The sequence below is a fragment of the Nipponia nippon genome, unplaced genomic scaffold, assembly GCF_047370975.1.
Source record: "Nipponia nippon isolate SJK-2023a ecotype South Korea unplaced genomic scaffold, ASM4737097v1 scaffold_2, whole genome shotgun sequence".
NCBI lineage: Eukaryota > Metazoa > Chordata > Aves > Pelecaniformes > Threskiornithidae > Nipponia > Nipponia nippon.
Genome location: NW_028262336.1, coordinates 127,374,244 through 127,396,143, shown reverse-complemented (window position 1 = coordinate 127,396,143; position 21,900 = coordinate 127,374,244). Strand labels below are relative to the sequence as shown.

General features: G+C 46.1%; 3 protein-coding genes across 7 annotated transcripts in view; 1 reads left to right on the top strand and 2 right to left on the bottom strand.

Moving 5' to 3' along the window:
- The window catches only part of RSF1 (remodeling and spacing factor 1), a 68,860-nt gene extending 68,362 nt beyond the window's left edge, over positions 1-498 (bottom strand). The window contains exon 1 of one of the 3 annotated variants that reach the window (XR_015704606.1): positions 191-498. Coding sequence is in view for 1 of the 3 variants with exons in the window: in XM_087756642.1 (XP_087612768.1) it covers positions 191-386 (196 nt within the window). In the remaining 2 variants the exon portion in view is untranslated. The remainder of the gene's footprint in view (positions 1-190) is intronic. The other 2 variants (XM_087756642.1, XM_087756643.1) reach the window with 2 other exon arrangements.
- On the top strand, positions 169-11,074 carry AAMDC (adipogenesis associated Mth938 domain containing). Of its 3 annotated transcripts, XM_087756658.1 has the most exons (5): positions 187-253; positions 1,284-1,420; positions 4,352-4,502; positions 8,516-8,611; positions 9,380-11,074. In XM_087756658.1, exons 3-5 carry the CDS (start codon positions 4,371-4,373, stop codon positions 9,518-9,520), a joined length of 369 nt encoding a protein of 122 aa, XP_087612784.1. In that variant the 5' UTR covers positions 187-253; positions 1,284-1,420; positions 4,352-4,370; the 3' UTR covers positions 9,521-11,074. The 3 variants fall into 3 exon arrangements, with proteins under 3 accessions (XP_087612785.1, XP_087612784.1, XP_087612783.1); XM_087756659.1 differs by lacking the exon at positions 1,284-1,420 and having other exon boundaries at positions 169-253; XM_087756657.1 differs by lacking the exons at positions 187-253; positions 1,284-1,420 and adding an exon at positions 671-742.
- Positions 11,075-15,984: 4,910 nt separating this feature from the next.
- Positions 15,985-21,900, bottom strand: part of INTS4 (integrator complex subunit 4) — a 36,794-nt gene continuing 30,878 nt past the window's right edge. The window contains exons 20-23 of the mRNA XM_087758325.1: positions 19,510-19,669; positions 19,046-19,189; positions 18,167-18,287; positions 15,985-16,610 (exon numbers count right to left, since the gene is read on the bottom strand). Coding sequence (XP_087614451.1) covers positions 16,417-16,610; positions 18,167-18,287; positions 19,046-19,189; positions 19,510-19,669 — 619 coding nt within the window. The 3' untranslated portion in view covers positions 15,985-16,416. The remainder of the gene's footprint in view (positions 16,611-18,166; positions 18,288-19,045; positions 19,190-19,509; positions 19,670-21,900) is intronic.

Below are 21,900 nucleotides of genomic sequence, written 5' to 3'. Positions count from 1 at the left end.
CCCCCCCCCCAGGGCCGCTCCGGGAATCCCAGGCCCCTCCTCTCCCTCAGCGCGCTCCACCCCCGGGGCCGGGAGGAGGCGGGGGGGGGGAATAGCCCCGGTCCCCCCTCGGCCCCCCTCAGCCGGCCGCACGGGGGAAAGGGGAACGGGGGGGGGGGGGGGGGGGGGGCCAGGGATCCGGGCCGCCCACCCCGGGCTCCGGGCTCCTGCGGCGGCTGCAGGACGCGCTCCAGTTCGGGGAAGGGCAGCTCGGGTAGGTCCAGCAAGGCCCCGTAACGCTCGAGGAAGGAGCAGACGACGGCGAAGTTAGGCCAGGAGCCCGGGCAGCAGGGGCCTGCCGGAGGAGGGGGAGGCGGAGATGGAGCCGGAGGAGCCGCCGCCGCCATCTTGGACCTGAGGATGGAGAAGGAGCTGGGGAGGGGGAGGGAGGGAGGGGGCGCTGCCGGGCCGCGCCGCCACTATCCCACAATGCAACGGCGGGACGGGGAGGGGAGGTGGGGGCGGCTGCTAGAGCGGCGCAAGGCGACGCCCCTCCGCCTCGTGCGGCGAGGGGAATGAAAACAAGGCGGAGCGGCGGTTGGGAGGGGCGGGGATAGGCCGCCGGCCTGGCCAACCGGAGCGGGGGAAGGGGCGGGGCCGGCAGGTAGCGCTGGCCAATGAGAGGGCAGCGAGGGTTCCCGCCCCCCCTCCCGCGGGGTAGGTGGAGGTTGCGGCCGGCGGGGCAGGGGTCGCGCGCCTGGCGGTGAGTGGGGGCGCGTAACGGTCGTAACGGCTCCTCCGGCCTGAGGGGAGGCGGCGGGGAGGGCGGAACGGGTCGGGTCGGATCGGCTCCCGGCCCCGCCGACGGGGAGAGGCGCTCCGTGGGAGCGGGGCCGCTTCCCTGCCGGCGGGGGAGAGAGGCGTGAGGCGGCGGGGCCTTGGGGCGCGTCTGGCAAGGCCTTGTTTCGGGGCGGGGTCCGAGAGCTCTGCCGTCCGTCCGCTGTATCCAGGCTCTTGCCGGCCCCCCGCTGCTTCCCTCCGTTCTCTGTCCTTTCTTCCTTCCTTCCACCCCTCCTTGTTTTCAAAATGCTGTTCTCCCCCGTCTCTAACAAGCCCCCCCGCCCGTGACCTCCCCCATAACTCGCCTTCCTCAGCTCCCCAGCATTACCGACTTTCTCAAAAGTGTTTTCCCAGTTCTTTAAATTTGACATCTGCCCCCTACCTGTCCGGTTCATCTAAGCTCAGCCTGTCCTTTCCCCTTGCCTTTCTGCTGTCGGTTTTTAAATCCTATATTGTTTTTCTAGCTGCTGTATTGCTTCTGAAATTGCATTGGCTGCAGGGAAGTCGCCCACCTTCACCTGCTGACCCCACTCCCAGGCAGCGCTGGAGAACTACGTTGTCTTTTGATACCTGACAGGAGTTATTCTGCCCAAAACTTGATGTACGCTGATTCACTCCTTCACCTTTATCCTCTTTGATCTCAGGTTGCGCCTTGGATTTTATGAAACATTCTTTCCCTCTGCAATAAAATACTCTCTGGTGCTCTGCTCTCGTTCCCCTTTTTTATTCTGTTTGTTGCTGGTGGGTGCTACTCTGAATGAGGCTTACCTTCACTGAATACAGGTGTGCTGGCAATTTTAAAATCCACCTGCGTGCCCACCTGCACTTCGATCTCAAATTTCTTCCATTTCATGCTCAGCTATTTTTTCCTTCTGCCATTCTTAGCCACTGCTTCATTTCTTTCTTTCAGTATTGTCTCCTTCCATAAACTTGTATTTTGCCTCCTTTTAAGCTTTTCTGCTTCCTTTATTTCCTGTGGTTTTAAACTCTCATAACTTTGCTTATAGAATCCCGAACCATTTCTCCTCCTCGTCTCTTTGTGTTTGGACTACTGCGATTTACAGAAATTGCTATTTTAGGTTATACTTGCGAGTCGTATGGTCTCTTTTGCTCTTACTGTTATTTTGGTACTGTACATTTGTCATAGTGAATAATTAAAAAACAAACTCATTTGTTGGGGAAATATTTTCCAACACCTTGCTGATTGGACCATGCCCTGCATCAAGAATGTCCAAAGTTCCTGTTAAAAAGTTCATTCTTATTCCAATTTAAGATACTCTTATTGATTCAGCTGACCTTACTGATATTCTCTGGCAGTATTATGGGAAATCGTTTTAGATTACAATGTTTTTATTTGTGGCTTTTAAGTTTTGTTTCTTTGTTTCTGCTGTTTACTTAGTTTTGTGCTGTTTGGAAAAGCTAGTAGGGAACCCTTGTACTCCCATCTGCAGTTTGTGCCTGTCTGATTGCATGGTCCCAGCCTTGTCGTACTGTTTGGATTGGGAAATCTGATATTCCTCATCATTTTATTGTTCATTCGCCTTTGTCTGACCTCCAGGTCTAATTCTGCCGTTTCCTCTCAAAACTAGCACAGGCAAAAATTATTTTCATTCTTCGGAGCCAGCTTCTGGGTGGTTTATTCAGCCTTTACTCTTTGGTTGATGGTTATTTCTTCTGCTATAACCTCCCTTCAAGCAGATTTTTGGAAAAATAGTCTTACGGACCTTTCTTTGAATCCATAGCGATGCGGATATGTAATGAGAGAATCTAGAATATATGAATCCAGGCAAGTTTTGCTTCCCCGTAGCTTCTTGCCCTGTTTGGCAGGGCGCGTGTGCCACTAACTTCACAAAGGAGCAAGAACGAAAAGAATCTCCCCACTATTCTGTGGAATAAGCATCTCTGGTGCGCGCGGTCCTGCGCCGAATCCAAAGCAACGCGGTTTTTACTTCACTCGACGTTTGAAGCGGCATACTGAGATCCGCTCCTGGCAATCTGAGAGGAGCGCGTCCCGTCTGGCCGTACTGTGGTGTGCTGGAGCATGTGCAGGGCGGGAAGGGAGGCTTCCAGGAGGACTGGAAGCCTGGGAATGCAAAGATTTGTCTTTTGCGAGGGCTCTTTAATCTGTGCCACCAGGGTTCCTATGATCGACATTTTTCCTGGTGAATATGAACAATTAAGAAGTATTGGGTGAGAAACTGCATACCTGGGAGGATGTGCCACTGAGGTTTTCTGGATCAGCCAGGAGCAGAGCTCTTTTTACTACAGAAAAAAACATTTTTCTTCATAATGCAGATTTCAGACCATCTTCCATCTGAACTGGAAGGGCAAAAAGGTGACGCTACCCGTGAGACGCCTCAGTTGCCTGCCCTGCTGGTCCGACACGTTTCCAGGGTATCACTGTGCGATTCCCGTCTTGCCATCGAGCGCCCGAATCAACGCCAGCGATCAGGTTGCAGGAACGTGACGGCCTGCGAAGAGGGCACGAGCCTTGGCGGTGCGGTCGGGCGGTGCTTTCTGAGGCAGAGTCCCCGCTGTGATTGCGACAGCAGATCTAAAAATGACTGCGGTTAATACCAAAAAGCGGTTGGTCTATAGAAGCGCTGATAAGGCCTCAGCTGGAGCGCTCTGTCTACTTTTAGGCAACAGGCATCAAAGAAAGATGCGTGCCAATCGTTGGCTGCCAGGGAAAAAGGAGAAAATAAGCAAAGATTTAGAAAATGTGACTGAGGGGAAGTGAAGTTTATTTAATCTCAAAGAAGGGAAAAAAGACTAAGTCGTCAGGAAAGCAAAAGATGGTGGAAAAGACAAAGATTAAGCTGTTCCCCTTGTTCACAACAGAAGGGATTAGAAATAATGGTTTTAAGTTGAAACAATGAAGATTGAGGTCAAGCATTAGAAAAGATATTATTTGGGTGTTCAACTGTCCTGAGACGTTACGTAGGGAGCGTTGGCCTCTGTAAGGAGTGACCAGGGAGAGAAGGCTTGACCCCTTTAGGTCTCCGAAAGTCTTGTTTGCTCTAGCAATATGGCAATGCCGTTGTTTTGTTGTTGGCTTTTCTATTGGGTTTGTTTGTTTGGGATTTTTTAACCTCATTTACTGTTTTAAATTAATAAACCTATACGTGCCAATATGGTTTACAGCACCGAAGAAACGGCGTCTCTCTCAGATATTCTAGGAAATTATTGTCGTCTCCATTGTAGGTTTTAGGGAGAAGATTAAAACCCAGATATGAGAGGATATTCTGGGATCTGATCCCTGTTGATAGTTTTAAAAGTTGAGCGCCCAATACTTGTACAGATTTAGCATGTAAAATGATTTGCCCAAAATCCTGCACAAAATCCCCAAGAGGACTGGTAATTCAGTAAATCTGCCAATCCTCAGTTCAAGTCTGTTGTCACAAAATCACGTGGATAAAGTCTGTAATTGCGTTTCCTTCCCAGCTCCTCAGGACAAGGACAGAATTTTCTGGTTTTACTAACGTGCTGCATATGTTAGCCTGATGTTATGTATTAACTATCCTTTTTCCAGACTTTGCTTCAACTTTGTGATGTCTTCCCCTGAAATTGCCTCCCTTTCTTGGGGTCAGATGAAGGTGAAAGGCTGCTCTACGACGTATAAGGACTGCAAAGTATGGCCGGGAGGAAGCCGAACCTGGGATTGGCGAGAAACTGGGACTAATGTAAGTTTGCTGTTTACTACCCATCCTGCATGTTAAACGGGACTCTGAGAATGATCCGGAGAACAGTTGTTAAAGTTCCAGCCCGAAATTCAGCAGGCTGCCTTTTGCTTTTATCTAATCGTGAAGACTTTTTCCCGGTAAGAAGCGAGCGTGTGTTTCAGAGGTGACTGTGCAGAGAGGCCAGAGGACTGCAGACACACAGCGGCCTACAGGTGACAGGGTGTAGCAACCGCTGCCACCAGTCCTCACAGCTACCCTCACCAGACCGCTCTCGCACACCTTAGAGGTCTCAAACAGCATTCTGCGTTTGATTAAGGGTGCAATTGTCATAAGATGCTGGTAACAACCTCTTTTCAGACTGCGTAAACCAAATTGTCTTGAGTGAGATAGGGAAAAAAATGTATGGGAAGTTAAAAGAAATCGACAGTAACTGACTGTGTTTGGAAGACAGCATTGCATGTGGTTTAGTTTACATCCTTTTCCTTGGGGTCCCTTGTACTTCCTTCAGAGGAAAAATATGTAGATAGTGTCCTACTCACTAGTTTCTCCGTGAAGAGCTCACAGTCTGGCTAACCACACAATGGCTTCTTTTGGTAGCCATATACTAAGTACTTGCCCTCACAATTTTTAAACTTTATCTTTAAGTGCTTTCAGAATTGTATAAAAGTACATGGAACAGTACTGAAGTTCCAGATTTAGAAGCAGCATAATGTCTGTTGTGTTAGGAACCCGATGATAATTCTCCCCATATTAGGGCTTGCACTAGGATAGCCGTATTGGCTAGAAAAAAAAAAAATCCATACTTTCTAAGTGAAAGCTAAGCGCAAAAGAACTACTTACTGATCAGGTCTTAGACCCAGCACCTGCAGCTGCATCTGCACAGAGGATACAGCTCTGTTGAATTCGTTTTGACGCAACTGGGGCAGAACCTTTGGTTTTGGAACTTCATCTATAATCTTTGGGGGAACAGAGCTTTTTTTAAGCTGTCAGAGTTCAGTTTATAGAGAGTATATAGCGCCGAGAGAAACGTAGTGCTGTCATGCAAAGATATCTGTACTTTGCAGAGAGAAAGATAGCTGTGTAACATTTTAAATGTATTTCATTTATGGTCTGATTAGAAAAAATGAAGTTTTCGCTGGCTGTTTGGAGCAGGGGGTTGTGTGGCGAGAGTTCCTTTTTGTTTGTTTGGCAGTATTGTTTTCCTGGTTTATATGCACGTATGACCGGAGAGCAGAACAGAGATCGTAGCTGTTAAGTTCCCAACTAGTTCCCAGCTCAATCACATTTTGATATTCATTCCAACCACTTAAAAACCCTGGTTTCAAATTCTAACCTCCTACTAGTGTTCGGGAGGCCGTGCTTTCCTTTTAAAGTTTCTAACAGGGATATCTTGAGGTGGCAGATAAAAGCTGTAAGTCCGTAAAAGTCCTTGGAGGAGTCCTCCAACTGAAACAAGAAAGACGAGTCTACGTTCAATTAAAATCAGAGGAGAAAAAAAAGTTGGGTTATTGGGAGAGGTAGGTTTTCTGGCATCCTTTTTATATCATCAGGAAGTTAAAAAATACCGTTTAGGTTTTGCCTTGTATAGGTCATTTGTAAAGCTCCTGCTTTAGGTCAGTTCTATCCCCCTTGCAGCTATGAGGAGTTAGGCTATTAAAAATGAATAGCAAGCGACAAACGTGAGAATAGAACTAAGCTTTTCCAGACTGCATCTCCAACTCTAGAAGAATGATAACAAAGTTAATCTGATCAGCCCTGGAAATAGTAGGATTCACCGGGTGCGTTTTCTGCACGTTTCCTCACGATAGACTACAGTGTCCCTGCTTTCTTTGAGCATGTTTTTCCTGGGGGTAGGTGGAGCTGAAGTTTGGGAAACAGGCAGTGCTGGCCATGTCCCACACTCCAGTTGGAAATAAATGGCTTCCTTCCCTTCTCCGCTATCAGCCTGCTGTCTGGTACATAATTCTTTCATCGGGAAAATTGCATAACTGGCTCTGCAAGATTCTGTAACAAAGCACTAGCAGTTCTTATGGCCTTAACCCTTGGGGATGCGAGGCGGCCTCCCTGGCTGGCTGCATTTCAGTGCCATCTGCTAACGGGAGAAAAGAAGTAGGAATCCTAAAAGGAAGATCAGAGAATAAAACAGGCAAGAAATTCTGCTGCCCTTTCTCTTTCCCTCCAGCCGTCAAATCAGCAACGATGCAGTTATTCCATCGCGTTACGTGTTTCCGTTAAGGACACTAGTTTCCTACAAAACACGTGGAGGCCCCCGCATCGGTGTGTCTTGTGTAACCAAAGAAAATCCTTTTGTTTCATGGCTTTAATGTCTCAGGAGTCCTCATCATGTGACAGCACACCTTCCCCAGCAATCTAATTATTGTAATTGCAGTAAGCCACACCAGTTCTTTTTGCCTAAGTTTTGAGTCTACTTTAGAACTCCCAAAGGAAAAGCATTACCTGTTCTGTCATAAGCACGTGCTTGCGGGGATTTGGTCTGAGGAAGTGCTGCGTATTGAAGCTCTGCATCCTGGGTGTGGATATCAAATGTAAATGGACTAAGGGGAACACAACTTGGAGAACCGTAAAGGTGAACCACCTCTGTTGCTGAAATTCCAGATACCAGCCAGTCTAAGGACTTCCTGGTGGGATAAATTTAATCACTGAGTGGAAGTGGCACTCTACCATGGCAGGTTTCCCTCACCGGCAACTTCGGGAGCTCGTGTGTTCGTTTCAGCTTGAAAAGTCTTGCTTGCTGTGTTCTGCGAGCTGAGGCATTGGCAGGGCTGAGAAGAGAACTCCAACACCTTGTCAGAGGCTGCAGCATCAGCTGCTGACGACTCGGGCAGGGGAAAAAGAATAGCAGAGGGCCCAAGGGCATCAAAGAGTAAAGCTCACTGACTAATGGAACAACAAAAGCCAATTGTTAAGCTGGTGCTTTGACCTTAATTCATTGGAATAATGTAGTATTTTCTGGAAGTATAGGGGACAAAGATGTGTGGGCATCTCCATAAAAATAACATTCTTCAGGAGTCCACCATGGTGTTGCCTACTTCAAGTGAGAAACTCATCTCGGTCATCTAAAAGAACTTAGGAATCCTAAAAAAAAAAAAAACCAAAAAACAAACAAAAAAAAAACAAAAAAAACCAACAACAAAACGGAGGGGAAAGAGTATTTATGGTATATAAAAAAAAAAAAAATGCACACAGAAGAGGGGCCAGTACAGTACAGTTGTGCAGTACCTTACTCTTGACCATATAGAGATAGAAATTGAATCCAGGAGGGGAATTAGTGTGACAGAATGTTTTATATTAGCATTACGGGTGTGTTTGTGGATTCCTATGTTTAAAGCGTACTAGCAGTAAATAGGTGTACTTCTTTAAAAACTCAATCAACATGCTGTTAAAGGTCATCTTTTTTTTCTTTGAGGAGATTGTGTTCAAATATTCCTTTCTCAAAATTAAGAATAGTGCAGAAATTGAAACTGTTAACTGAAATGAAGCTAACCAATATGTTTCGGTCCTCTTTGGTAAATGAGATTTGCAAAGTAAACAAGAAAAGAATTTAATCATTTTAGTTATTTGAGGAGCTCTTTGTAATTAAAGTGAGTAAACTTTGGCTTGCCACAAGCTTTATTACAAAAAGGTTTTGTTCATTTGAAACCAAACGGCAATACGTTGCAACTCCTTGATTTCACTTTAACTTTTAATATTTATAAAATGCCAGTTGTTAGACATAAATGTTTTAGAAATGTGTAATGCATCTTTTTAACTGTTTAATAAAGAATGATAGTGTTGTCATCAATTGATAAACTATCATCCTTCATCTGCATATAAAATACCTTTTTTTAATTACCAATGTTATCTACTGCGCATATGCAGAGAAGAGTGTTGCGTTACATTTTGGTACTGCTAATTTACCCTGCTACTCTGGACAGTTTCAAAACGCACAGACGAAGCTTTCCTGGGTGATGCTGTCAGGGCACAGACTGTTCTTTTCTTCCCCTTACACTCAGCATTCTCCAGGAGTGCAACCAGCCGACCTTGAAGAAGTTGTCAAGAAGGGTGTTAAAACCGTGGTGATTGGTCGTGGAATGAGTGAGGCTTTGCAGGTAGGTTTTTGTTCTGTGATAAACATAAACTAGAACTGTTTGTTTTCCCTCTCCCTCTGATTAGGGGGAAAAAAACCAACCAAACAAACAATGATGCTTTACTAAGAGAGAAGAAATTCAGGATGCTGAATTAGGCTGACTGCGCTCCTGCCGGGAGTCGCTCTCTTCCTGAAAGAAAGATCATTTGAGCTCCTCTCTGTTAGCATCCATGTCAAGCAGCAAACAGGTTTACATTCTGCTACAGGAGCAATTTAAACAAGGAGAACTTTTTACAGTGTCGTTAGTTCCCCCTCTTAGAATAGGTTATGAACGAACTCTCTAGCCTGCTGTAAAGACTTTGATAATTAGGCATTTTTGTTACTGATGTTGGCAGGGTGTCATTTCAGCAGATAAACCAGCTACAGAAAGCTCAGAAGTGCTGAGTTTCGCTTCATGAGAAACAATTCTTTAGCTTTTTGGTGAGGTGAGTAACACCTTATTTAGATTAATTACCTTTAGCTCCAGTTCTGCCTCCTTTTGTAAGAAAGGGCTGCATTTTAAACTGAGTTAAGGAGAGATGGGAGGAGGGTATATAAAAGTAGCTTTACTGAAGAGAAAAAAATTACATCGATCTTAGAAATACCTGAGCATATTATCAGTTTGGCTGCTGTCAGTTGCTTAAGTGCATCTACTAACAAATGCCATGAATACCTGTTTTTCTTCAAGCTTTACAGTGTGGGGGAAAAAGAATCTCATACTTGCTCTTCCCCTTTCCTTTTCTCTTCTGAGGTTCCGCCATCTACTGTGGACTATCTGAAGAAAAACGGGGTCGATGTGTTGGTCTTGCAAACAGAGAAGGCCGTGGAAGAGTACAATGCCCTGGCTGCTCAGGGCGTCAAAGTGGGGGGCGTCTTCCATTCAACCTGCTGAAGCGTTACGGCTCATTCCGCCTTCCCTGACCGCAGCCAAAGGACGGACACGCCTCTCCGCTGAATCAGATTACAGAGTGTGGGCTTGCGTGCCAAGGCATTTGTGCGCTGACAATCTAAAACGCAAGGACAGTTTATTAGTTCAGGATTTAAACAAATTGAGTGCTCACAAAAGGGGGCTGTTAATGAAATCATTTAATTACAGAACCATTTCCATACGTTCTTGAGATTGACCTCCTCTTCCTCTGTGAACGCTGTCCATATTCTGGTTACTTAACTTTTCACCTGTTGGCTAAGTTAAGATACCAGGTTTTGAATAACTCCATTAGGAAATGGCCCGAAATTTACATTCTTGGCTAACTGGAACGCAGCCACAAGGTAGCTGATGAGTACAATCCAGTGGTAGATAGGAAGCGGTGGTAAAGAGGCACTGTACCACCACTGTATAAGGAAGTTAAAAATAAATTAAAAAACGAACCCAGAACACACACCTTGGCCTCCTGCTGGCGACTTCAGTCAGGATATCAGCTACGCAGATCTCTTTGTGATGATTCAAGAACATCACATAATTTAGCACTTTTAAATTGTACATGGAAAAAGGAAAAACATATGTCTACAGGGAATAAACGTAAAACCTGGGCCTTAAAGAATTTTCCTATTAATTGCGAATTGTGAGGATTGAGTTGTGCAATACCTATCTATGCAAAAGTCCCTGTGTGCTTAAAATCGTCAGAAAGATTTGTCACAAAACCAGAGCTTGCAACATAAAATGTTGATCTTTAGGAAACTGGTCTAAATTGCTGCTAGCAAGGCGCTGCTGGCAAGCTGTGAGAATTCTTACTGGTCATCATTATCTGATGATTTAAACATTGTGCCAACAAGCATATTATTACACTGAAAATTTTAAAAGTTCTCTTAGTTGCTGTTCTTAGCGGAGTTGTATTAATATTACAAGTTACCTAATGCAGATTTTTTCCCCACCAGGCTCACTAATTCTTGATCTGTGCATATTAAGTCTGTGCCTATTAATGAAAGTACAAAGCTGACGCTATAAAAGCCCCGAGGCACTTCGAGCTACCCGCGCAGTAGCGAGAGGCTTGGATTGCTCTGAGAACGCACTGGACTTTCCCAAGATCCACAAATAACCCTTCACAATTCTTTTTTCTGTGCATTTGCTCTAGCAATGGTTAAAACCTTTTATCTGATAAAATACAAAGTGGTGTAAAAGCAAAGGGAAAGCGAGTACTTGGAAGTTTTATCTTGCCATCTCCTAATTACAGCACTACTTTCTATTCCTGTAGTTGTATTTGAGGCAACGTCTTACCTAAACCAGCAAGAGCCGCCTTTCCAGCTGCCTCCGTGCTCTGACGCAGCAGCCGATATAATGCTCGTCACTGCTGCCGTGACATTGTTCTGAGTAACTCACGCGGCGTGACGTAGAAGATGAACCACTGACCCAGAAGACTGCCGCCCTCCCAGGGGAATGCCAGTAGAACCAGTTCCTTCCAACCCGCGGCGTGTGAAGCCTTTTCGCATTAAATGTCGTTATCTTATAGCGGAGGTGGTTTGAGTCTCTTGATCACGGTCGTATATTTGCATGATTTCATGAGCTTTTGGGCCTTAAGGCAGACTTAAATAGGAAGAAGCTTTGTAAGGCTTTTACTGAGAGGCCAATTCCAGTTTTAAGTACTGCAGAATGCACGTTATGCTGAGCTAACACCTCATCTTTCACCTCCAGGGTTTTTCTTTCCTTTTTTTTTTTTTTTTATATTATATTTTCATATTAATGTGGCACATTAACGATGAAGCCACCTTCAACAAACCTGCTCAGCCCAGGTTCTGCATTTGAGGAAAAATCCCGTGGGCTCCTCGCACTGGCGCTACGTGTTTTGTCCTCCCGAAAAAAAAAAAAGCCGGAGAGGCGCGCAGCCCGTTGGGCAGCATTGCCAGGTGACTTCTAGAGGTGCGCCCTGCCTGGCTTTGTGCTGCAGCCTCTTAATTGTTCCTTTCATTTGGCAAGCGGTAGGATACAGAAGATTCCACTTCTAAAACGGGGAGCTGCAGCCTGCAGAGAAACCGATTTCCCTTTTTAAAGGTTAACTGCTAAGTTTTGCCACCATCAGTGCAAAATTTCGGTGTCGACGAGGAGATAATCTGCGGCAAGTCTTTTCCATCCGTGTCGTCTGTTACTGCTCTGGTCGCAGCTTCCCGCATCAGCTTTGTCACTTCCCACAAAAGCGGCTGCTCCACTTGGGCTGCTCCAGTCACCGAAAGCCCAGTTTCCTTCTTGGTGCCTGAAATCCCTTGGCTACATGGTAGAAACAGCTGGGACTGATTCATCAAAAAATTCAACCAGAGCTCAAAACCGGTGTCTTTATTAAATCGCTGCTTTCAGCCAGAGCCATAAATAATTTGTTAAAATTACGGGCTCATCGCCCGAATCATGGGAATGCACTTTTATAGGGCAGGATTTCTCGCGTACACGGCTTCTCTGCCTCCCACCAGGAAAACGATCTCCCAGTAGACAGCGAACTCCCACCCTGATGCTCTCATTAAAGCGGAGCCGCGGCCGGGCTGGCTGCCAGGCAGATTCCACCCCAGCTGCTCCGCCACCGAGCGAGCGGGTCGGTCCCCAGCGCTTATCTTTGTGCAGCAGCACGGGCGAGCTGGCAGCCGGGAGAAACAGGCCGCAAAAAAGGCTCACAGACACACCGAACGCAACACGACCAGCATTTTTAAGGGACATCGGGCAGCGTTTGTGCAAAACCTCGCATCTATGAGCCTTCAAATATCACGAAGTCCCACTGATGCTTGCGTTAGAAAATCGTACGGTATAAAGACAGCCAGCTGCCGCATTCCTGGTGCCTGCTACTAAGAATAAACTGGAAGATTGGAGTGAAATAAGATGAAAATAGTGATTGTATCTCTGACTTGGTCAAGAGATTTGAGAACTCAGACAAGCAAGAGGGGAATCCAGAGGAAACCCATCTCCATGAGCTGGAACCCAAGATGACGACGTATGGTCCTGATTTAAATGCGTGCCCTGTTGTTTCGTCTTCCTTCTTTGTACTTTTTGCAGTGACTGTACCCGCCCACTTAGTTTTGCTGTACTTTTTAAAAATCAGCTACGTGAAAGCCACACCAGGTTTGAGTTAATATCTCATAATCTTCAACTTCGTTCCAAATATATTTATGCATTGTTCTAAGCGTTCATGACTTGATAATTGCATTATTTACTTCCAAAGTTCAAAGAATTGGCCTAATGGATTACAATGGACTTCAGCAATCTGATTATGAATTTCACATTAACAGCACTCAGAGCTAGGCTTCCCCCACACGCAGATGCCGTGCAGAATTAAATCTGAAGAGTTAATGATAAACACGACACCACGTTTTTCAAACCACTAAGCTACACCCCTTTCAGCCTTTTCCTCTCTCTGCCAGATTCTTGACCCTCTTCCCTCTAACTAGGAGGTAAAAAGCAGAGGTGAGGGGTGTTGGAACATCGCTAATTTTTAGCTTGCAAACATCTGAGAGAACAGAATCTCCCCCTACCTGGGCAATTGCGATCTGAAGGCCTCTGTTCCCTCTTCAACGGAGATGAAAGGTGCAAATTATCTTTGTGCACGAATGTAGCCCTTTGTTTTTCTTGTCATGCTAAGATCAATCTTTTAGGCTACTGCAGTGCAGACATCCAACACTTAGCCAAAATGAAAGGACAACCGGTGCTTCTGAGAGGACGCAAAGTCCTGGAGCTCCATGGAGAGCATGAACTCCAGTAGTTTTGAGAGCAGAAAAGCCTAAATGCCTCAGACCTGGGGGTGGGAGGGCAAAAGTCAACATCTAGATTTAAACAACTACAACAAAATCTTGGAATACTTACCTTTTATACAAATGTGAGACTTCCCATATGTTGGAACATGGTGTGAAAAACGCATTTAAAAGAGAATGTAGGCTAAAATAAATTGGAGATATGCCCCATCCCTGGAAACATTCAAGGTCAGGTTGGATGGGGCTCTGAGCACCCTGATCTGGTGGAAGATGTCCCTGCTCATGGCAGGGGGATGGACTGGATGGGCTTGAAAGGTCCCTTCCACCCCAAAGCATTCTGTGATTCTATGTTACTAGTCTGCTTACCCACGTAGCAGGGAAATCGAAGGTAAACTTGAACCTTGGAAAGAGCACAGAATTAAGGAAACAGCATTTGACATTGAATTTTAAGATCACTGTTACAGAACACTTTTTTTTCAGTTCAGCTAAAAACGATGAATTAGTCACCTGCTTGAATAGATGAAACCTAAGAAGAAAAGGAGAACCCATGATTTCTTCCATGATTGAAACCAGGAATCAGAGAAAAAAACTACAGGATGATATCAAGAAGAGAAGCCAACTACGGAATGCTCTCATTAGGAGACTGGAAACAGTCGTAGCAGTCGTCTTAAATTTTCAAGTGGTTTTAGGTGTCTGAAATTCTAGGTGAAGAACTTTCCTACAGCCCTTCAGTATTTGATTCTCAGTTGGTGGTAATGCAGAAGGCGAGGGATCTTTGCCTAGTATGTTCTATGAAAGGAGCTCAAGCACAGCACGAAGGAAGCAAAATAGTCATTTGTTCCAGTGCTCCAAAAGAGAGAGAAAGATGCCAAGGTTTTGATACTGAAAATGAAAAAGAAAAAAGTCTGTTTGGTCATCTGTGGCCTGGGAACAAATGATAAATCGTAACTCAAACAGGGATAACCACAGAGCAGCCAAAGCACCGTGAGGAAAAGCAGAGTTTATGCCAGACAGTGGGTTACCACCGGGACCCGGAGGGTTGATCTGCAGGCCCGGGAGGAGCACGAGAGCTTCGCTGCGCTGCCCATCCCTACTGCGCGGCGCCGACAGCAAAGGGTGGCGCTCAGGCCCAAACAGGCGGCCCCCGGGCTCCGCTCTGCCTACCAGGGCACCAGTCGTGACCCGGAGCGCATGGACACCGTTTAAATCAGAAGTCTTTATTGGGACGACAAACAGCAGAAGTACCGGTGAAGTGTAAAATGGAGAGAGGAAAAAAAAAAAAATATGTCATGAGGTAGCTCAACCCATCAAGTACCTGCCCGGTCACAGCTTCGTAAGGACGCGCATCGAGCCCTCTCCGCTGGGAGCTGAACTGAGGATGCCAAGAGAAGTCAGACAGTAACAACTCAGCTGTTACAGGCGCAGGAGGCTTTCAAAGCACTGCCCTGAAGGTGAAATACCAAAACCCAGTTTGTAAGAGCAGTAGCAGTAAGAAAGGATATTTAATTCAAGAATATCTAAAGCAGCTGAGTAGTTTTATGGCTACGAGTCTTTGGACCACAACATATCAGCGCTAAAAAATTAAAACGAAAATCAGAAAAAAAAAAAACAACTTACAGTAATCTCTTATTAGCCCAGACCATGTGAGCCTGCATGTTCATTCGAATAATAAAGAGGAAACAGATCAGCATGAGTTCTCCGGTTTTATTGTAGGAAAGCACATGAGGGGTTGTTATTTACATTAATCTCTGTACAACTGGAAAGCATTTCTTCACCACTTTGTTTACTTTTTTCTTTTTAACCACTGATTTATGAACACAGGTAACATTTGGCTGCCGCACTATAAAGTTTCACACATTAAGTGCTCCTAGAAAACCCTACCGAAGGATCGCTACGAATCCTAGGAGGCTCCTTAGCCCGCTGAAGCCTTGCACAGACACACTTTCCAACAGGAATGCCGGAAGGATCACGTTTGTAGCCAGATCCCTCCCGTCCTCCCAGCTCACCGCTGCGGGGAACACCGCCAAGCTGCCCGACTGCTGCGTAACTGAGAGCGTGGTCAGCTACTTCAGCTGATCAGAAAGACTTTGACTGCCAGAACTGCTGCTGAACTGAAAAACCGAACAGATCTTCTCGTCTCGGTAAGATTGGTTCAGGCCAAGATCACCATGCAGAAACAGATGCTGTAAAACTTAGTGGGATGGGGTTAGTAATTTTTCAACCCATGGTATTTAATCGCATCGTTCCTAAAGGCATACAAATGCGCAAGAGACTTGGATTACAATTCAGAGGTGAATACGTTTGACTCCATTTTACGTAAACAGCCAAAAAAAGTAACCTACGGTTTTGTTGCTATAACTCCGTTAAACTCCACGTCCTGCCAACTGAAGTTCTGCTGCTTGCACCAACAGGTTCCGCCTCCCTCCGCACCACAACCTGAGCAACCCGTGCCCTCACCAGGCCGTCGGCACAGCTGGAGGGGATGTAAAATAGCTCAGGATTGAGCCTACGGCAATTGGCAACTGCACTTTGAGATGCAGTTCCTACACAAGAACAATAGCACTTTAGAATTTTTTTTTTTTTTAAACTAAGAATTTAGGTACCAATGCACAAATACAAGTTTTAGACATTAAAAAAAAAAAAAAAAAAAAAGACAAAACCCCCAAAAAACCCCCCACAAAAAACCCCAAACCCCTTAGTTTCATTTCAGAGTACTGTAAAAATAACATGGATTCATGTGCCTAAGCATTTACATAGTAAATACCTCAGTAAATACATAGCAGAAAACCTACAGGCCTTGAAGAGAAACTTTTGATCAGTGAAAACAGAAGATACAACCCAATGAAACGCTACTGGAATGCTGAGAACTGTCTTGATTTTGTTGATCCAATATAGAAACACCGGCATTTTCTTGGAACTACTCTCAACATGCTGAGTAACTCCTCTGTTGCTCTGGCTGCTTCTTCGCAGAGGAGACCAATTGTTCTTCAGCAGCTTAATTTCTATCTTCTTTTTTTTTTTTACACGAGTATAAAACTGTTTGTTTGGTTCACTATCTTGGAACACAGTATATTTCTTTCATCTAACCCAACAATCCCATAAATATATTTCTTTTAGCGATAGACTTCACCGTCTGGCAGGTTTGGGCATTATATAAACTTTGACAGGTTTGCTGAAGGGTATGGTCCCCTCTATGCCGTTCTCGGATTGCGGGAGAGCCTCCAAGCTCTCGCTCCAGGTAGATTTAGGAATTTTAGCAGATGCCTTGCTCCTGTTGGAATTGTAGGCCAGCAGCAACCGCACTTCAATCTGACATGGCTCTGCAGAGAAAAAAAAAAAAAAAAGAACAACCCAAACGCGACTGTTATCACACAGAGAACAGCCAATACTGAATGCAATTTTCTCTCCCGTATGCTGGGTGAGGCACAGAGGCATTCTGGGCTGACCAGGATCCAGTCTGGTGTTTGAAAATACAACTTGGTCGTTACATTGAGAACCAAGCACTGTCCCCCGCCCCTCTGTCATCGCTTAAAAAGAGAATCTCATGACGAACGGACAAATAGCAACTTTCAAAAGTAACTGTTAAAAGTTATTCCAACCAAATAATAAAATCATACAAGACCATATAACTAGCAGGTCTTGCTACCTATATTTTTACGGCAGGATCAAGTAAATCCAGATGATGTCTACAACTGCCTGAAGGGAGGCTGGAGCCAGGGGGGGTCGGTCTCTTCTCCCCAGTAACAAGCGATGGGACGAGAGGGAACGGCCTCCAGCTGCGCCAGGGGAGGTTTAGATTGGATATTAGGAAAAACTTCTTCCCCGAAAGGGCTGTCAGGCCCTGGCACAGGCTGCCCAGGGCAGGGGCTGAGTCGCCATCCCTGGAGGTACTTAAAAGATGGGTAGATGTCATGCTCGAGGACATGGTTTAGTGGTGGGCTTGGCAGTGATAGGTTAACGGTTGGACTCAATCTTAAGGGTCTTTTCCAACATAAACAATTCTATGATTCTATGTCTGATAAGCCTCACAGCACAGGAGATCACTTGAAGATTCTCTTCTGTTGGAGGTTTTTACACTGCAAGACAGCCCTTTCCCCTCTTTTACTGTCTCAGCAGCCAGACAGATATTCCCAATACTGCCCATAAGATGATTTCACTTTGTTCTTCTCCCAGTGGTCATAACAAAAATGGACTTTCAGGCTACATAGCATGACTAAGCAGCATACTGGACTACACCCCCATCAAAATTTTCCTTTCTAGACTGAAAACCATGATTCCTTTAGGTTTTCCATATGGACTTATACTGGGTTTGGCTGGGAGAAAGTTAAATTTTCCTTCATAGTAGCTCATATGGTGCTAAGTTTTGGATTTGTGACTAAAACAGTGATGGTAACACAGGAATCTTTTAGCTATTGCTGAACGGTGCAGTACCCACCAGTTTTCTCACTTTTACCCTTCTGATTCTCTTCCCCATCCCACCGCAGGGAGCAAGTGATCGAGTGAATTATATTTATCGCTCCCCTCCTCAGCTGGACAGGGGAGAGAAGAGCGGCTTAGGGGGCACCTGGCATCCAGCCAGGGTCAACCCACCACAAGCCCCCAACGAGCACCTTCTCTCCAGCGACAGCATCCCCTCCAGTCACCTACGGAGCAGTAGCGCCCCGTCAACCAGGGAGACGTAACCGCTCTAAGGCTGCCGGAACAGGAATCTGAGCAACACTAAGGGTAGCATCGACGACAGCTGGAGATTCCTCAAAGCCCCCAAGACTGTGGGCATGTACGTCTGAGGTGCAGGAGACTGGGATCAAGCAAGACACGTTCTTATCTTAGAAGAGCACGGCAACACAATCACATGAACTTGTATCATTAACGTTACCTGTCCAGGCTGTGTGTGAGAGGTAAACCTGAGTTATCAGCCTGTGCCTTCCGGGACCAGGATTTCGAAAGTCAGCTGGTTTGGGATGGATTAGCTGTGCTTGTCCATCTGGATACAATACCTATAGGAGCAAAATGAAAAAAAAAAAAAAAAAAAAAAAAAAGGAAACAACTGAATGACAACTGGACTGGGGATTTGCACAGCGTGTGTTATGGTGGTGTTTTCTGTTTGAGTTCGGCAGGCAGGAAGGTGTGCGCTTTATCTTGGAGCCGGGAGTCCAGCTGCCCTAGATTTAATGGCCACACACTGGCCGTTCAGACCCACAGCACAGGTGGAAAAAGAATACATTGACGTCAGCTTCTTCCTCTGCATGGTAAACAGAGGTTTTCATTTCTTTGTTAGCAGTGAACTTGCATATTTTAATTGGCATCGTGCCACACCTACCTCTTCAGCTGCATTTGAAACTAGTGATTCAGCAGCAGGAAGAAAGTTAAACTGGAAATAGAGGGAGCCGCAAGCTTGCGTATTTCTGTACCATTCAGAACAGCTTCTGTTGCTCCTCCTGCTCCCACTACACAAGCTGGACTTCACCAGCATTTATTGGCGCTCATGTCTGCAACGTGCCCAGAGCACGTGAAAGTGGAGGGTAGCGCGCGTGGAGCACAGAACGGCATCGAAGCGCTCAAAGCAAACTCTCAGGAACTGTACGCAAGTCAACTCAGCGCACTATATGCAAGCCAGTTTCTGAATGCGTGGCTAAACCAGAAATCCAACGCCGTTACTAATAAGGCGTACAATTATTTGCAATTTAGCAGTACTGACATCCTGAAGCAAACTCCCCCTAAGATACAACCTTGTTTGTACTTACGTACTGCTTACCTGAACTTTAACGGTTCCCTGGGGATCCTGCACATGTTCCAGAGTTGCATCAACATCCAGTGCCACTACCAGCCCCGATGTAAACCTCAGAGGATTATCAGATTCACCGGTAGGCTCAATGATATTTGCAGTAGCTTTATGGAGCTATTAGAGGCAAATCAGTTGGCAAAAATAAGGCGGAGGGAGAAGGAGGAAAGAAAAAAAGACAATCATTACTGTTCTTAACGGAGGAATTGTGCGTAAACTTTGGATTCTTTTAAATACTGCCAGGAATTATTAAGTCTTCTATATTTTTAGCAGTAGTCCTGAGGATGCTAGGTAAGAAGGCGGCGGCTTTTGAAGAAATAACACTTGGGACTGACCAAAAACCTGAATCATAAAAGCTTCATGGTATATTAGGAACTTGTCAAATGCCGAGACATTCTGCAAGATTATTGCATTTTAATTCTCTGGGCTAAACTGACCTGCTCTGGAAGAGGAAGGTGGAGGAAGGTACTTTGTCGCAGTGTTGTCTGAAGAATCTTGACCACTTCTGAAGGCTTGGATGTCACGAGTCTGGGCATTAAGTCCAGCAATTTATCGACAAAACTGCCTTGCATATGTGGGAGCTCAGAGATGAAACATCTGTGTTAAGAATAAATTAAAAATCAAACACTTTTTTCAATATTTTCAACAGTATTGTGATTTTCAGCCAAGCTACTTAATCCTTATATTTGGTCATAATGACAGAATTAGATATGTAGATTCCTCTTCTGATGCACATCTCGTACACAAGATAAGGATGATTTTGGCTACTTATGTTGGGACCACACCTTGTGCTCAAACTGACAACATCGAGGGCTATGCAGGATTCACTTCTTTTGTCCTTCATCAACACGTAGCCTAGCAGGCAAAGGAATCTAGATTCCCAGAAAAGGAGCTAGAAATGTCGAGGTGCCCATCAACAACACATTGATGAGAAGCAGATACTGGAGGGATTTGGCTACTCAGATTGCATGTGCAGCTGCAATGCTATTTAGATAGTAAGAGTGCTAATTAGATGAGACTACGGGCAATTCCAGTGCTCTGCATTCAATCTCGATGTCTCGACAAAGAAACGCAGCTGGATGGAAGAGCCATTCCTACTGCAGTTGCCTTGCAAACTTTTGAAACTGGTACTTCTCGGGGAAGACACGCATCTGCCTAATCATTTATGCTGTGCACTTTCATCTGGCTAACTCAACAGCTGACTCATTACGGGATCTAACACGTCCACGCACCCAATACGTGAGTTGTCTGACCTGCTGCTGAAGCAAAGTTTTCAGAACGGTTTTTCTCGACCAATATTTATGAGAGTATTACTTAGTACAGCTGAGGAGGGACATTTTAATAGTAAACTACAATCAGTAGCGGGGGGGAAAAAAAAAGCTAGTTCTAGAGGTCAAGAACAGAGAACAGAATCCATTCTATAGCTTGGGACATCAGCCTCTCACAAGAACAGCATTTGGTGTTTCTTGTTCTTTATATAGAATTAGAACTGGGCTACTACCCTACATCCCTGCATGCAGAAGATGCTTCGTTAGACTGAGTCCTTGGTGGCTTAGCTGTTATTATCAGCAACATTCCTGCTGTGTTTAGCAGTTTTGTAAGACTAGTAAACACTCGTGCAATTTGGTGAAAAAAATGCACTATTTCTGTAGGTGAACAGCCTCTTGAACAACGGGCTCTCCTCCCCGCTGTATGAGAAACTGTGTGAGATTCAACAAGGCTCAGTGCCGGGTCCTGCACTTGGGGCACAACAACCCCAGGCACCGCTGCAGGCGTGGGGAGGAGCGGCTGGAGAGCTGTCTGGCGGGAAAGGGCCTGGGGGTGTTGGTCGACAGCCGCTGAACATGAGCCAGCAGTGTGCCCAGGTGGCCAAGAGGGCCAATGGCACCCTGGCTTGTATCAGGAACAGTGTGGCCAGCAGGAGCAGGGCAGGAATCATCCCCCTGTGCTGGGCACTGGTGAGGCCGCCCCTTGAATGCTGTGCTCAGCACTGGGCCCCTCACCCCAAGAAGGCCATGGAGGGGCTGGAGCGTGGCCAGAGCAGGGCAGCGAGGCTGGGGCAGGGGCTGGAGCCCAAGGCTGGGGAGGAGCGGCTGGGGGAGCTGGGGGGGCTCAGCCTGGAGAAGAGGAGGCTGAGGGGAGCCCTCATCGCTCTCTGCAACTGCCTGAAAGGAGGCTGGAGCCGGGGGGGGTCGGTCTCTTCCCCCCAGGAACAAGCGATGGGACGAGAGGGAACGGCCTCACACTGCGCCAGGGGAGGTTTAGGTTGGGTATTAGGAAAAACTTCTTCCCCGAAAGGGCTGTCAGGCCCTGGCCCAGGCTGCCCAGGGCAGGGGTTGAGTCCTCATCCCTGGAGTTATTTAAAAGCCGTGTAGACGTGGTGCTTAGGGACATGGTTGAGTGGTGGGCTTGGCAGTGTTAGGTTTACAGTTGGACTTCATTATCTTAAGGGTCTTTTCCAACCTTAACGATTCTATGATTCTATGAAGTCCGTGTTGCGCTGTATCTTACGGGTGAGTCTGTGAAGCCTGGAGAGGAGTACCAGACATGCCCAAAACAGCTTCAGGTCCTAAAGCCCTAGAAGTGAGATTTTTTTTTTCAGGATCCTGGTGGTGCTCTACAGGAGCTCATAATCCATGAACAGAAGCCTCGACCACCAGCTGGGCAAGGGTGGAGAAAAATCACACCCTCCTCTGTACATGGTAAGAGGGCGATGCAGGAATACACATCCTGGTGTTCCTATGAGTGCCACTACACAGACAGCAAATTTCAACTGCTCTGTCATGGGATGCAGCTAAAATCTGGCTCGCTGAGGCTGCACAAGCTAG

Excerpts from the sequence above, each read along its gene's own strand:
- AAMDC (XM_087756659.1), top strand. The coding sequence starts at position 4,371 with ATGTCTTCCCCTGAAATTGCCTCCCTTTCTTGGGGTCAGATGAAGGTG. Across the intron at positions 4,503-8,515 it reads GGCGAGAAACTGGGACTAAT|CATTCTCCAGGAGTGCAACC; the intron begins GTAAGTTTGCTG and ends CCTTACACTCAG. Across the intron at positions 8,612-9,379 it reads GAATGAGTGAGGCTTTGCAG|GTTCCGCCATCTACTGTGGA; the intron begins GTAGGTTTTTGT and ends TTCTCTTCTGAG.